Below are 13970 nucleotides of genomic sequence, written 5' to 3'. Positions count from 1 at the left end.
CCAGAAAGTGTGTGAAATATTTAAAAAGTCTTACCTCCATAAGCACCTCTCATAATCCACCTGCATTCGTCTTGTGGACATACATTTATTTTCTCAAAAAGTTTTAAGGAGTGGAATTCCCAAGGGAGGAGCTTCAGAAATTATAACAAAATCATATTTTCTCAGTGTGATTCAAACATGCAGACTCAACATTGGGCATAAACAAACATACTGGACAGAGAATCATAAATAAGTCATGTTAATGTTGTAACAGCCTCATCAGGGAGATCAGTGTGTTCATTATCACCAGACTGTATCTATAACAGTAGACTCTGACGATACAATATTTCTATGGGGCTGTGGAGAGGAGGGGGTTTGTGAGTTTGTTCTACATGCTGATTCAAAGTTAAGGACAATACCGTTTCCTGGCTCAAGCAGGCTGTGCAAACAGATGAGCCTCCTCCAACTACAAGGCAGCCAGAAGCTAAATGTAAATTACTATTAATTGTCTAATTTGCCACTTAACAGTATTTTAAGCGTTCTTAGGCTTTATGTTATTTTGCTGCCAAATAAATAACCTACACCAGATAAGACTAAATCATAATCATGAATAAACTGTTGACTACCTTTTTCCACTTCCGATGACAAACATAACCAATATCAGAAAAAAAACGTCAGAATAACAGCCTACAAACACCATTCTGCAACAAGTAGGAGTCAACATAAACTTCAGTTTTTCTATTATGACATCAACTACTCCTTTAGTCTTGTTGTTTAAATCAAGACAACGCAGTCTGTAGGCTTATGGAGCCATAATAAAATGTTTCAGTGGGTTTAGAGCCCCCCCCCTCTGGTAGCTACAGGGAATAACAGGAGAGGGTTTTTGTACAGCTCTACATATACTTTGTGTGACTGTGCTCGTCTGGCACAGTAGTACACCGCAGAGTCTTCAGGCTGCATGTTCTGTCCATTTAGAGTCACTGTGTTACTGGAAGAATCTACATTAATACTGAATTTGTTCTTTAGTGAATCTTTCAGTGCTCCGGTACATCCACGACAGTGATATCCAATCCACTCCAGGCCTTTCCCAGCAGGCTGTCTGATCCAGTGTGTCTCGTAGCTGCTCACAGAGTATGAGACAGTACAGGAGATGGTGAGAGTGTGTCCTGGCTGCACAGTCACAGAGGCTGGCTGTGTCAGTGTCTCACACTTCACACCTGTGGACGACAGAAATGTGTTGAGGAGATGCTTCAATAACAGGAGCTGATGTCGAGTGTGAAAGAGGAAAACTCACAGAGCAGACAGAGAGCAGCCCACAGCAGAGTGAGTGTGTCCATCCTGAGACTGCACATGTGACCGAGGAGGAGCAGCAGCACACTATGTACTGCACACACATTTACATCTGCTCTGCATACACTCCTCCCCTCACACACACAAAGAGCCAAAGTTTCCCCATGAGGATCAACAAAGTGTACATACATTTGATCTCATAAAATTGAAATCTCATGACATCTCATTGGTTTCATTTATTCTTCTTATAAAAACTTTAATTTTTGTATCAAAAGTAGAAGCAAAAACTGGTTAAATAGTTGCAAACATATTAAGAACATACATGGGAATATTTGGCATTTTCACAGTAATCTGATGAAAGAAATAATAGACTGAAAGAATAACCACTTTTAATGAGGTGAATAAAAATAATATGTGTGATAGTTACGCTGACGTTAGCTGCATGTATGGTCTTGGTTGGCTCTGGCAGCAGAAAGAAAGACCAGCACAATCATCACCTGTTAGTGTTGTTAAAATATAAGCAAAAGTTCAATTTTCATTAATAAAATTATCCAATAAGTGGTCAGATGTCCTCTAATTTTATGATCTATCTATCTATATATATATATATATATATATATATATATATATATATATATATATATATATATATATATATATATATATATATATATATATATATATATATATATATATATATATATATATATATATATATATATATATATATATTACTACATGCTTGAAGAAAGTGAGGGGAATTTGTCAAATAAAAGTCTGTCTTGTCATGTTCAGACACACTCACACACACACACACACACACACACACCCACACACACACACTTACACATACACACTAGCACAATGATCATGCGTTTTTTACAACATCATTGTCAAAAGAGCGTTGGAGGTAAAACTGTCCCCTGCAGGTTCCAAAAATTGCACATTCTAATTTCAGCCACATCATCATCTAATCTAAGTCTATACAAAAAAAGAGCTTTATTTTCAAAAAGTTTCTTCCAAATGCATAAGTTCTTCATTTAGATGTTTATAGTGATTTGTGAGGTGATATAGGATGTGACCTTTTATTGTTATAAGGCATTAGTTTGGCTTGTGCTTTTAATAGAATATGAAAAATAGCAAATGTCATTGTATTTGTTTTGGAGTTTATTTTCAGCCTGTGCTTGAAAAGTCCATCCACAGTAGCACTTGGTTGGATGTTTTTGTACATGAGCTGCATTCTTCCTGTCACTGTGCTTCCCGGGCACAGTAGTAAACAGCAGTGTCTTCTGCTGTCAGGCCTGTGATCTCCATGTACTGGGTGCTGCTGGGGACATTTTCAGTCAGAGTGAAGCGTTGTTGAAAGGCACTGGCGTAAATGGCATCATTACTGCCAGCGTTCATTCTGCCGATCCACTTGAGCCCTTGTCCTGGCCTCTGCCGTATCCAGTGAATGTAGTAGCTTGTCATAGAAAAACCAGATGTAACGCAGGACATTTTCACACTTTCTCCAGCTCTTTTCACCAAAGAAGATTCCTGCTCCAGTCTGATCTCTGTCCACACACCTGTACAGGAAAAACATATCCATTTAATATACACAAAACCACCACCAACCACACATTAAATCATGCATACATATTTACCGCTTATTGTAGCTATAAAGACAAAAGTCATCAAAATAACAGTTCCCATTCTTAAATAAAACTGTCACTCTGTGTTTTGTACTGAGTTCAAAATGGAGCAGTTAATTCTGTTTGCTGAGGCACAATGATACATAACTAGTTGTGTCAATATAAAGAGAGTTTATTTGCATATATTTCCCTCTGCTGGACATAAACAGGATTGTAAAACTAAAACTTGCTCATTTATGTATTTTCCACCCCCAGTGCTAGCCTGTTTTACATAATTTCTCTTTACTTAATGCTAACTGGTATATTAAAATACAAAGACAAGAAATTAGTTTAAACATGATTTTAACAAATATTTCACATTGATAATTTGGATTTTTATTGGGAAAATAGTGGCCAAATATGATGTTTTATCAGGGTCAGGGTTTGCATTCATCTTCTAGTTTGTATGTTGTTTGCGAGTGTGTATTTTATGTAATTTATTTTATTTTATTTACTTTTTATGATGTCATAGTTTCACACAGAAATGAACATATACTGTAACGCTATGGGAGATTTACTATTAGTGAACAAAATATCCAGACTTATTCTCCACAGGACTAACCATCTGCACTTTCACATTAACTGCAGCACTTTGTTCATTTAAGTGATGTAAGTGAAACTCCTAAAACTATTGAGGAAGTAGTTCTTGTACAGCTCTGCCACTGCCCGTCTCACTGTGTCTCTAGCACAATAATACCGCGCAGTGTCGTCCGCTCTGAGGCTGCTCATGTGCAGATACACCTCTTTTCTGCTGTTATCTCGGGACACGGTGAAGCGGTTTTTCACTGAATCAGAGTAGAGCTTGGTTGCACTGCCATCGCTAATGTAAGAAATCCACTCCAGGCCTTTTCCAGCAGCCTGTCTGATCCAAGCAGTGCCATAATTACTAATGAATCCTGAATATGTACAGATCAGTTGGTGTGACCCTCCAGGACTTGTGACCACTGCTTCAGACTGAACCAGGGATTGGCCATCAGCGCCTAAAACACATTTAATCGTTAGTTTAGTTTAGTGAGATAATCTGGTAAAAAGCAAATACTGGCCTCACCTGAACAGCTGACAAACACAAGAAGAACCAAGCAATATTTGACAGATATCATTGCTGGTGGTGGTTTGGTGCAGATGCTGGACCTTATCCCACTAATTTAAGAGGAGGACTGACTTTTGCATATTGTGGACACCTCCTACTTCAACACACCACTTCAGTCTGTCATTATAATGGTGATTATTGTCCTGTGGCTGTGTGGCTTTAAACATGCTTTTGGTCACCTTAGGATAAGTATTTCTAAGTATTTCACATGTTTGAACTTAAAATAATGTCTTCATTTGGAAAACTGTCAACTGTGGTTTTAATCCTTGATAAGGAAAACTCTAAAAGCAGAGTCACATGACCTCAAGGCTCTGACAGGAGCAGAAAAAGACACAAGTCCACAGGGGCGAGACCATTTAAGGACTAAAAAACAAGCAAGACAACTTTTAGAAGAGACAGGGAGCCAATAACATTACTGAAGCACAAGATGGAAGCATTTTAGAGCACTTTTAATCTTTTTATTAAGATGAATAGAGTTTGTGGTGCAGGGAATTACAATAACTCAAACCCCAATGAGAACTGTTGATACACTGTTACATGTTTGAAGGGGCAGAGGATGGATATATATAAAAGCTTCATTTATTTATATTCTGGGGTATAATATGGAATCTTCAAGGTCTATTTGTTTTTTGAACTATTTAATAACAAATGCTTCCATAAGTCATGAAGAGGTTCACTATTTTCAGCTCATAGAGAAGACCACACATCCTCATTCATTTGAGAGAAGACTGAAATATTCTAATACAGGAATAACATGCAATGACATGTTTGTAGTGGTGTAAACTACAGAGTTAGCAGGTTTTATACAGAATATGACCCATTCAGACACGCAGACATTTTGTTTTTTCTTGCTAATTTTGATAGAAATGACTTAAAATTCTGTAAAACATGGGTTATCATGAAGTTTCCATAGTACAACAGAGGTGGGATAATTATCATGCAGTTTATAAGGCTGAGAATCAGTTTTCATTGTAAAATTAACATTAACAAGAGTCGACCTTCATGTGACATGACGTTTGACAATAGTACAAAAGGTATAACATTGGGCTCTGGCTCTAGTGGCTCTGAAGAGTACACTGACCTCATGTTCTTATGATTATCACTGTTCTCTGTTTGTCCCAGGTTTTTGTAGTGGCTTATTTCACTGTGCTGCTCCACACAGTGACACACACACATGCAAAAAACACTGACTGTTTCTGTTCTTCCTGAACACGAATGCATAACACAAATACATCTTATTCTTAAACTTGTTTACATCTAGTGTTTTTTATTCATGCCAACTTTTTAACTTATTATAGCGTTTATTTGAAATGTTTTGTAATAGAACGTTTGATTTTTCCCCTTATTTATTATCTTTATCACTATGAATTATTTAGATGTGAGGTGTATTATATGGCATTTCAAACACAGTTGTATAACATTATTGTTTAACTGGTGTCCATGGCATCACCTGATGAAGGGCATTTTATTAAGGGCATTTAGTTTATATTCTAAGAAAGAAGAAGCCTGCATTGCCATAAAACATAAAGTACAGTTTATCTAGTTTATCTTTATCTGGCAAATATGAACAAATCTTGTTGATCCCAACTCATTAAGGGCAAAGCAAAAGCAATCATCTAGAGCCACATGCAACATATAAAGGTACTCAGTGATATACTGTGTATACGGCGCTCTATTTGGTGGTTGCAGTGTGTGACACTCTTCGATGTTTTTGTACAGCTCTAGATATACTTTGTGTGACTGTGGCTCCCGAGCACAGTAGTACACTGCAGTGTCCCCAGGCTGCATGTTCTGTCCATTCAGATTCAATGTTTTTGTGGAACTGTCTAAATCAATACTGAATTTGTTCTTCAGTGACTCTTTGATATTAAAGCCTCCAGTGCGTTTGTATCCAATCCACTCCAGGCCTTTCCCAGCAGGCTGTCTGATCCAGTGTGTGTTGTAGCTGCTCACAGAGTATGAGACAGTACAGGAGATGGTGAGAGTGTGTCCTGGCTGCACAGTCACAGAGGCTGGCTGTGTCAGTGTCTCAGACTTCACACCTGTGGAGGACAGAGCACAATATTGAGGATCAAACTGTGCTGTTTAGTTGTACCAGAGTTTACTGATGTGAACAGAGACTTACAGGATCCAGCTGCCAGAAGCAGCAGAAGAGCTACAGACAACATCATCAGTGTGGAGTGCACTGTCACACTCTCACATGGGCCTTATATAGACACACAGGAGGACAGCAGGAGTTTGTATTCAAACTAACAGGGAGGGTCATTTGTGAGAAACTAAAAATAAAATATATGTTTGAGCATATTTGTGGAAATATCTATGGTTATTTTTGAACCGCGTCACATCTGATTGTTTTTGTTTGTGTTGAACTTGTTTTGTTTAACATCGGGGGGGGGGGGGGGGGGGGGGGGGGGGGGGGGGGGGGTATAAATGTAGCACTGAATCTAAAATCTCACTGGCAACATTCATTATTTCCCACATTGCCCAGTGTGTTGTTGTGTATTTGTATTATTTCTCCAGAATATGTATTAATAGACTTGTACAAAAAAGTTCAGTCAAATGGGAAAGTGTCAGTGGCCATTGTATGTTTTTAATATGAATTGCAAAGTTGATAAATATGACAATAATCACAATGCAATTATAAAAATGTATGGGGTTTCAATGAAAATGCTTTTTGTATCTACAAAAACACAACATAATATTATACATCTTTCCTTAGATTCCAATAGGAGCGTTATAATAAAAATATATTGAAAAAAAGGGCAGTGAAAAGAGGAAGTTAAAACCACAAGTTCAGCTGCATTTAACACTTACTCTACACGTTGAGTGCAAATATTTCCCAGCATCCACTGCCCCCTGGTTGCACACTTCGAAGTACCCAGCCAACAAAGAGTGATCCTCTGTGTAGTGTGCGACGAAGTGTGCAACCGTCAAATTGAGTCACAGCCTGTGTATCCAGCACAGTAGTACACAGCAGAGTCCTCAGGCTGCAGGTTGGACAGTCTGAGAAACACCAAGCTTTTGCCATGGTCTCTGCTGATTTCTGTGCACCCTTGAAAACTGCTTGCATAGATCGTCTTACTTGCATCGTAATAAATGACCCCCAGCCATTCCAACCCTTTTCCTTTAGCTTGTCCGATCCAGTGCATCCCGAAGCTACTAAAGTTAAACCCGGCTCCACTGCAGGAAAGATTGAGAGACTCCTGAGGGGTTTTGAGCACCGGAGAAGAGGGAATGGACTGTAAGATCTGAAAAAATAAGTTTAATACATGCACAATCCAACCATACTGAACATGTTTGTGGAGAAATGAACTCACAGGGCAGGGTGAGCATCCATCAGGAGGACCAGTGTGTTCATCATCGTCAGACTGTGTTGAAAATGATGTCTCTGTCACTTTATAATAGTAGACTTCAGGGATACATTATTTACATGGGGCTGTGGAGAGGAGGGGGTTTGTGAGTCTGGCCTACATGGTGATTCAATGTTAAGGACAATACTGTTTACTGGCACAAGCAGGCTGTGCAAATGGATGAGACTCCTCCAACTTCAAGGCAGCCAAAAGCTAAATATAAATTATTGTTAAAAGACTACATATTTTTAGTTTATTCTGGCAACTATTTTCTGCTCTTCCAGGGACTCATATAACCAATATATCAAAAAAGTCCAAATACTAGCCTTCAAAGACGGTTTTAATACAATGGAGGTTAATAAATTATCTCTTGCTCCAGTGCAGATATATTGTAAAAGCAGCTTAAGATCAAAATAAGTCCGCTGTGTGCTGACTACATCTAAATAAAGTGTTCAGTGTGGCAAGGGTGAATTACATTATGAAGTATCATACATATTTGTCAATGGCAACATGGGGCTGCATAATTTCAAAACCAAATTCATCATCTTTACAACAGCTATGACTGTAAAAAATATCCTATTAAAATAGATGTAAAAAGAGGAAGTTGATACCACAGGTCCAGTTGCTATTACAGAATGCTTATCCTTAATAAATTATGTTAATGGTGTGAGAGCTCCTCCTCTGGTGACTACAGTAAATAACACTCCAAAGTGTTTTTGCACAGCTCTACGTATACTTTGTTTGACTGTGTCTGTCTGGCACAGTAGTACACTGCAGTGTCTCCAGGCTGCATGTTCTGTCCATGCAGAGTCACTGTGTTTCTGGAAGTGTCTAAATTTACACTGAACTTGTTCTTCAGAGAATCTTTGAGGTACATATCATATCCTGCACGGTGACCTCCAATCCAATCCAGGCCTTTCCCAGCAGGCTGTCTGATCCAGTGTGTGTGGAAGTTGTTAACACTGTACGAGACAGTACAGGAGATGGTGAGAGTGTGTCCTGGCTGCACAGTCACAGAGTCTGGCTGTGTCAGTGTCTCACACTTCACACCTGTGGAGAAAACAGAGTGACACAGTGAGTGTGATCCAGTCAACAGTCGGTCATATTCAGTCAATCAAACTCACTGTGTCCAACAGCCAGCAGCAGCAGCAGCACACACACACTCCTCATGGTCGGACTCATGCTGTTCTCATGGAGACACCTCCTAATTTCTGCTTGTATATCTTTAATCATTTGCATAACTCTGCCCATTCAAAGAAACATTTATGAAATATTTAAAATCTCATTAGTAACATTCAAGTTACAATCAACAATGAGGCCAGTTTAGTAAAACAGACTCCTTCCCTTTTATACAAGCATCACAGAAGACATTTCAGTCTCTTGTCGTTTCTTTGTCGTTTCTGACTCTGAAGAAAGGGCAAAGTGCACAGACTGTGTGGCGGCTGACAGGGAGGGTAATTTTTTAGAAATCCAAACATTAGCTGAGAGTAAAACTCAATAGTTGTATTGGGCAGTGAGGATTGTTGTGTGCTAGTGTTGCACATTTTTTATATAATTTGGGATGAGTTTCACTGTAGGCCGACGTCACATAATGTTTTAATCATTCATTATTTCTCCCAGTTTGTTGTTGTGTATTTGTATTATTTCATCAGAATATGTATTAATACATCTGTACAAAAAAGGTCAGTCAAATGGGAATGAGTCAGTGGGCTACTTGCCTTTTTACATTGTATGTTCTTTAATACGAATTGTACTGTTGATAAATATAACAATGATAATGCAATAAATAAAAGTGAAAATGCTTTTTTTGACTACAATTCCACTGTGTACAACCACTTGACATAATATTATACATCTGAGAAACCAACAGGAACTTTACATAATATAAATAATAATACAAATTTATGAATAAAAGGGCAGTGAAAAGAGGAAGGTAAAACCACAAGTCCAGCTGCATTTAACACTTAACACACATGTTGAGCACAAATATTTCCCATCATCCACTGCCCCCCTGGAGGTTGTGCTTGTTTTTGTGCAGCCTGTGAGATCTGAGTGCTGCCTTTGACACTGTCGATCAAGGAATCCTCTTACAGAGACTAAAGGACTGGGTGGGCATCTCTTGTATGGCACTAAACTGGTTCAAGTCCTATCTAAAAGACAGGGAGTACTTTGTTGAAACTGAAACATGTGTCTCTGATAAAATGTCCCTGGGACCCCTGTTGTTCAATCTCTACATGCTGCCGTTAGGCCAGTTAATACGCAACAATAATGTGTCCGACCACAACTCTGCAGATGACACTCAGATCTATGTCTCACTGCAGCAGGTGAATATGGACCAGTGGACTCACTCTGCCACTGCATCCAACAGATCAGTCTGTGGATGTGAAACAACTTTCTCCAGCTAAACTCAGACAAGACTGAAGTCATCATCACTGGCCCACAGAAACATAGAGAAAATGTCTGCAGTCACCTCCAGTCTCTCTCTCTCTAAAACCTTCAAATCAGGCTAGAAATCTAGGGGTGATAATGAACTTAGACTTGAACTTTAACAGCCACATTAAATCAACAACATCAGCAGCTTTTTACTGCAGATGTTATTGACTTGATTTTGGGCTAGACTACTGTAACGGCCTGCTCACGGGCCTCTCCAAACGAGCATTAACACAGCTGCAGTACATCTAGAACGCTGCTGCTCGGGTTCTGACTAGAACCAGGAAGTACTAGCCCATAAGTCCTGTGCTCAGATCTCTGCGCTGGCTCCTGTGGGTCAAAGAAAATAGACTTTAAGGCAGCTCTGCTCATGAACAAGTCTCTCCATGGCCTAGCACCAAAGTATATCTCTGACATGTTAGTGCCATATGAACCATCTCACACTCTGAGGACTTCGGGGACCGACCTCCTGCTGGTGCCAGAGTCAGGACTAAACATGAGTAATCAGTGTTTCAGTTTTATGTAGCTAAAACCGAGAGCTAAAACTCCTGAAGATGTGAGACTTTGACAATGTTTAAATCCAGGCTCAAAACAGTTCTTTTTAGCTGTGCATACGACTGAACGTTTTTTATTCTGCCTTCTTCTCTTTTAATGTTGATGTTGTTCTGTAAAGCACTTTGAATTGCTTTGTGTACCAACTGTGATATACAAACAAACTTGCCTTGCCTTGGGCTGGGTTGATATCTGGTGTTTCAAATTCTCAATTGGATTATTTTATTATCCAATGCATTTTAGAATCCTGTATTATTGACTAGAAAATAGGTTCAATTCACAATTCAGATCATGCCCTGTTACACTAGTTATAACTATTCAAAACCCAGTCCACAAATTTAGATGACAGTGAAGTATAAAATTATAAGAAATGTATGGTTGCCAAAACAGTTCTTAACACTTTGTCATCTCAGCAAGTAGAGGAATGTTCATTCTCACTAAAGCAAAAAATTATATGAATATAGTAAATGTTCTCCTTTTTAAGACAGTTACCAATCAGTCAATGGTATAAATTTCCCACAGATAAGTGACCAGCAGCTATTCATTTCACTTTCTGAGATTATAGAGGATATTGAAAATCTGCGCTCTGGGAAAGGTGATGCTTCCTGCAGAGTTACACAAATTATTCAAAAAGCACAAATTTTGTATAATGTTTGTGCATTCACTTTCCATACGAAAGTTGCCCAAAATAAGGTTAAATAATTTATGGACCAATAAGTGGACCAAAAGTATAGAAAACAAAATATTGTCTTCACTATTTGGAAAGAGATACAATGTGTTTTAAGCACTATTATTAAACCAGACCTGACAGGGTTGGAGCAAAGCTGTTATTCACACACTAACGTTAATAGAAAATGTTCGTCTTGGTGCCTCTTATATTCAGTGTGTGAAATTACTCTACAAGTCTCCTAAAGTGGTGGTCTAGTCAAATGGAATAACATTCAATATTATTACCCTGGAAAAAGGAACATGTCAGGGTTGCTCCCTGTCCCCGCTTTTGTTTGCAATGGCTCTTTTTTATCTGGAATTCTCTGACACATAAACAGTAGGACTTGCAGACATTTAATTGTTACATTAAATTATCCATGTTTATCTATCTATTTATTTACATACATATATTGCTAAAGATCGTGTAATGTGCCTTCAATTACATTTATATTAATTTATATCTGCTATTCATTTAATATTATTGCTCAGGCAACTTAAGTTTTATTCATGTTTGAGTGCTACTCCAGAAACTTAACTTTCCCTTGCTAGCCGCGCCTGTAAAAAAAATAAAAAAATAAATACAAATAAATACAAATAAAAATCTTGGCTCTGCCCCTGGTGTGAAGTGCTCTGTCACTTTTTAAAAAAAAAAATATTATGAATGTATAGTATATCCAAGGGGTTTGTAGTATTGTTACACTTATGAACACTCACTTTCATTATTAAACTGCCACGACCATCACTGAGACATGTTAAATATCACCAAACAGACTACCTCCTTTTCATAGTAATTATCAGATATGGCATTTCAGGCTCTCATAAAAATCACATTCACAATGATCCCTGACTCTGAGAGAAGATCAGAGGGGAAAGTACACAGCCCTGGAGAATTCCCATATTGATGGTCCCACTGCTTAAGACATTCTTCCCCTATTGTACATGCAGATAAAGTAATAGAAGAACGGTATAGTATTTGTAAACCACTAAGGACTTTTTCTTATGCTAATACAACATTTACAGTTACAATATATTATTAAAGCAGAAGATGACACCACACATCCAGCTGCAGTTAAACAAGTCTTAACAAATTATTATCTGATTGATGTGAGGTCTCTTCCTCTGGTGGCTATAGTGAATAACACCATGATGTGTTTTTGTACAGCTCTAGATGTACTTTGTGTGACTGTGGATACCGAGCACAGTAGTACACTGCAGTGTCTCCAGGCTGCATGTTCTGTCCAGTCAGAGTCACTGTCTTGCTGGAGGGATGCTCTATACTGAACTTGTTCTTCAGTGAAGGTTTCATTGTAGCTGTACATCCTGCACAATTTTGTCCAATCCACTCCATTGGTTTGGCCAGCAGGCTGTCTGATCCATGCAGTGGTGCCAGAGTATGAGACAGTACAGGAGATGGTGAGAGTGTGTCCTGGCTGCACAGTCACAGAGGCTGCCTGTGTCAGTGTCTCACACTTCACACCTGTGGAGGACAGAGCACAATATTGAGGATCAAACTGTGCTGTTTAGTTGTACCAGAGTTTACTGATGTGAACAGAGACTTACAGGATCCAGCTGCCAGCAGCAGCAGAAGAGCTACAGACAACATCATCAGTGTGGAGTGCACTGTCACACTCTCACATGGGCCTTATATAGACACACAGGAGCACAGCAGGAGTTTGCATTTAAGCAAAGGGGGAAGTAATTTATTTTAAATCCAAACATGTGCTGAGAGTAAAAATATCAATAATTGAATTTACCAGTGAGGATTTATTTACACCAGTGATGTGCATTTTAACTTGAGATCTTTCTTATTTACTGACTTAGTGCACTTTTCCCACATCCTGTTTGTTGTTGTGTATTTGCATCATCTTTCCACATTATGTATTTATAGGCCTATACATTTTGCTCATTAATATGTATTTTACCTTTAATAAAGAAATGTAGCAAGGATGATTTTTGATGATTAAACATACAACTCCAGTGTAATGCCACTTGACAAACAATAAATAAACCACACATAAAGCACTATCAGCAGTGTAATTACAATATATGAATTAATGGGCAGTGAAAAGTAGAAGATAAAACTACAAGATCAACTTCCTACACATGTTGAGCATAAATGTTTTCATCTACTGCCCCCTGGAGGTTCTGCTGTTTTTTGTACAGCCTCACAATAAAGTAAAAGCAGCGCGTGTTGGGCACAGTAGTACACAGCAGAGTCCTCAGGCTGCAGGTTGGACAGTCTGAGAAACACCAAGCTTTTGGAGATGGTTAGTGAGGCAGCCGGGAGCAAAGCCAGTTTGGACAGGCCCAACGGGAGCACAGAGATCCAGTCAATTAGGCCTTTATCATAGGAGAGGGTCTGGGTTGGCAGGCAGCATCCCCACTGAGGGACTCTAATGGGACCTTGACAAAGCTCCTCCAGATCCAGCTCTGCCACAGCTGAGAGGAAAATGACAAACTCTGAGAGCAGGCAAAATGCATCTTTATCTGTGTCCCATTTTTCAGAGGATCCAAGACTGCCCAAAAGACTAAGTGGAACTGCAAGTTTAAGCTTACTGGCCAACTGGCACTTTTCAGAGGACCTAAAATAAACAGACACAGCTCTTTAACTGGGGCCAAAAGAAATACCTCATGACCTGTTCATAAGTCTTCCTAACACCAAGTTAGTCACACTGGTCGTGAGAGATCTGCAGTGCTACCTCACAATAAAGGCATCACTACTTGGTAGGCAGGGTCTGAAATTTTCTAGGTGAGATGTCCATTTTCTAATCAATATGTAATATGGAGAACAAACCATATCCACTAGTTCTTTCAAAGTGCTGCCAGCCTTTTGGTCCTTCACCAGATCAGTGTGCGAGATGGAGAAGGGAGGAACAGGCACTGAAACAACAACCTCTTCCT

The 13970-nt window shown here is 38.9% G+C and overlaps 1 protein-coding gene and 2 gene segments (V, D, J or C); all 3 read right to left on the bottom strand.

Annotated features, from left to right (window-relative positions):
• Nucleotides 1-2460: 2460 nt before the first annotated feature.
• On the bottom strand, nucleotides 2461-3007 carry LOC129456445 (Ig heavy chain V region 1-72-like). The segment is given in 2 exon segments: nucleotides 2461-2834; nucleotides 2913-3007. Coding segments are annotated over 2 exon segments (366 nt in total).
• A 532-nt stretch (nucleotides 3008-3539) lies between these two features.
• Nucleotides 3540-6197, bottom strand: LOC129456466 (Ig heavy chain V region XIG14-like). The segment is given in 3 exon segments: nucleotides 3540-3801; nucleotides 5747-6071; nucleotides 6155-6197. Coding segments are annotated over 3 exon segments (630 nt in total).
• A 762-nt stretch (nucleotides 6198-6959) lies between these two features.
• Nucleotides 6960-8556, bottom strand: LOC117374740 (immunoglobulin alpha-2 heavy chain-like). Its single transcript, XM_033970928.2, has 3 exons — nucleotides 8504-8556; nucleotides 8116-8429; nucleotides 6960-7277 (listed from the first exon to the last, which is right to left on the bottom strand). Exons 1-3 carry the CDS (start codon nucleotides 8547-8549, stop codon nucleotides 6960-6962), a joined length of 678 nt encoding a protein of 225 aa, XP_033826819.1. The 5' UTR covers nucleotides 8550-8556.
• Between the last annotated feature and the right edge of the window lie 5414 nt (nucleotides 8557-13970).

This window comes from Periophthalmus magnuspinnatus, chromosome 8 (genome assembly GCF_009829125.3).
Source record: "Periophthalmus magnuspinnatus isolate fPerMag1 chromosome 8, fPerMag1.2.pri, whole genome shotgun sequence".
Taxonomy (NCBI): Eukaryota; Metazoa; Chordata; class Actinopteri; order Gobiiformes; family Gobiidae; genus Periophthalmus; species Periophthalmus magnuspinnatus.
Note: the sequence above shows the minus strand (reverse complement) of the source record. Positions and strands in the feature narration are given on the sequence as shown.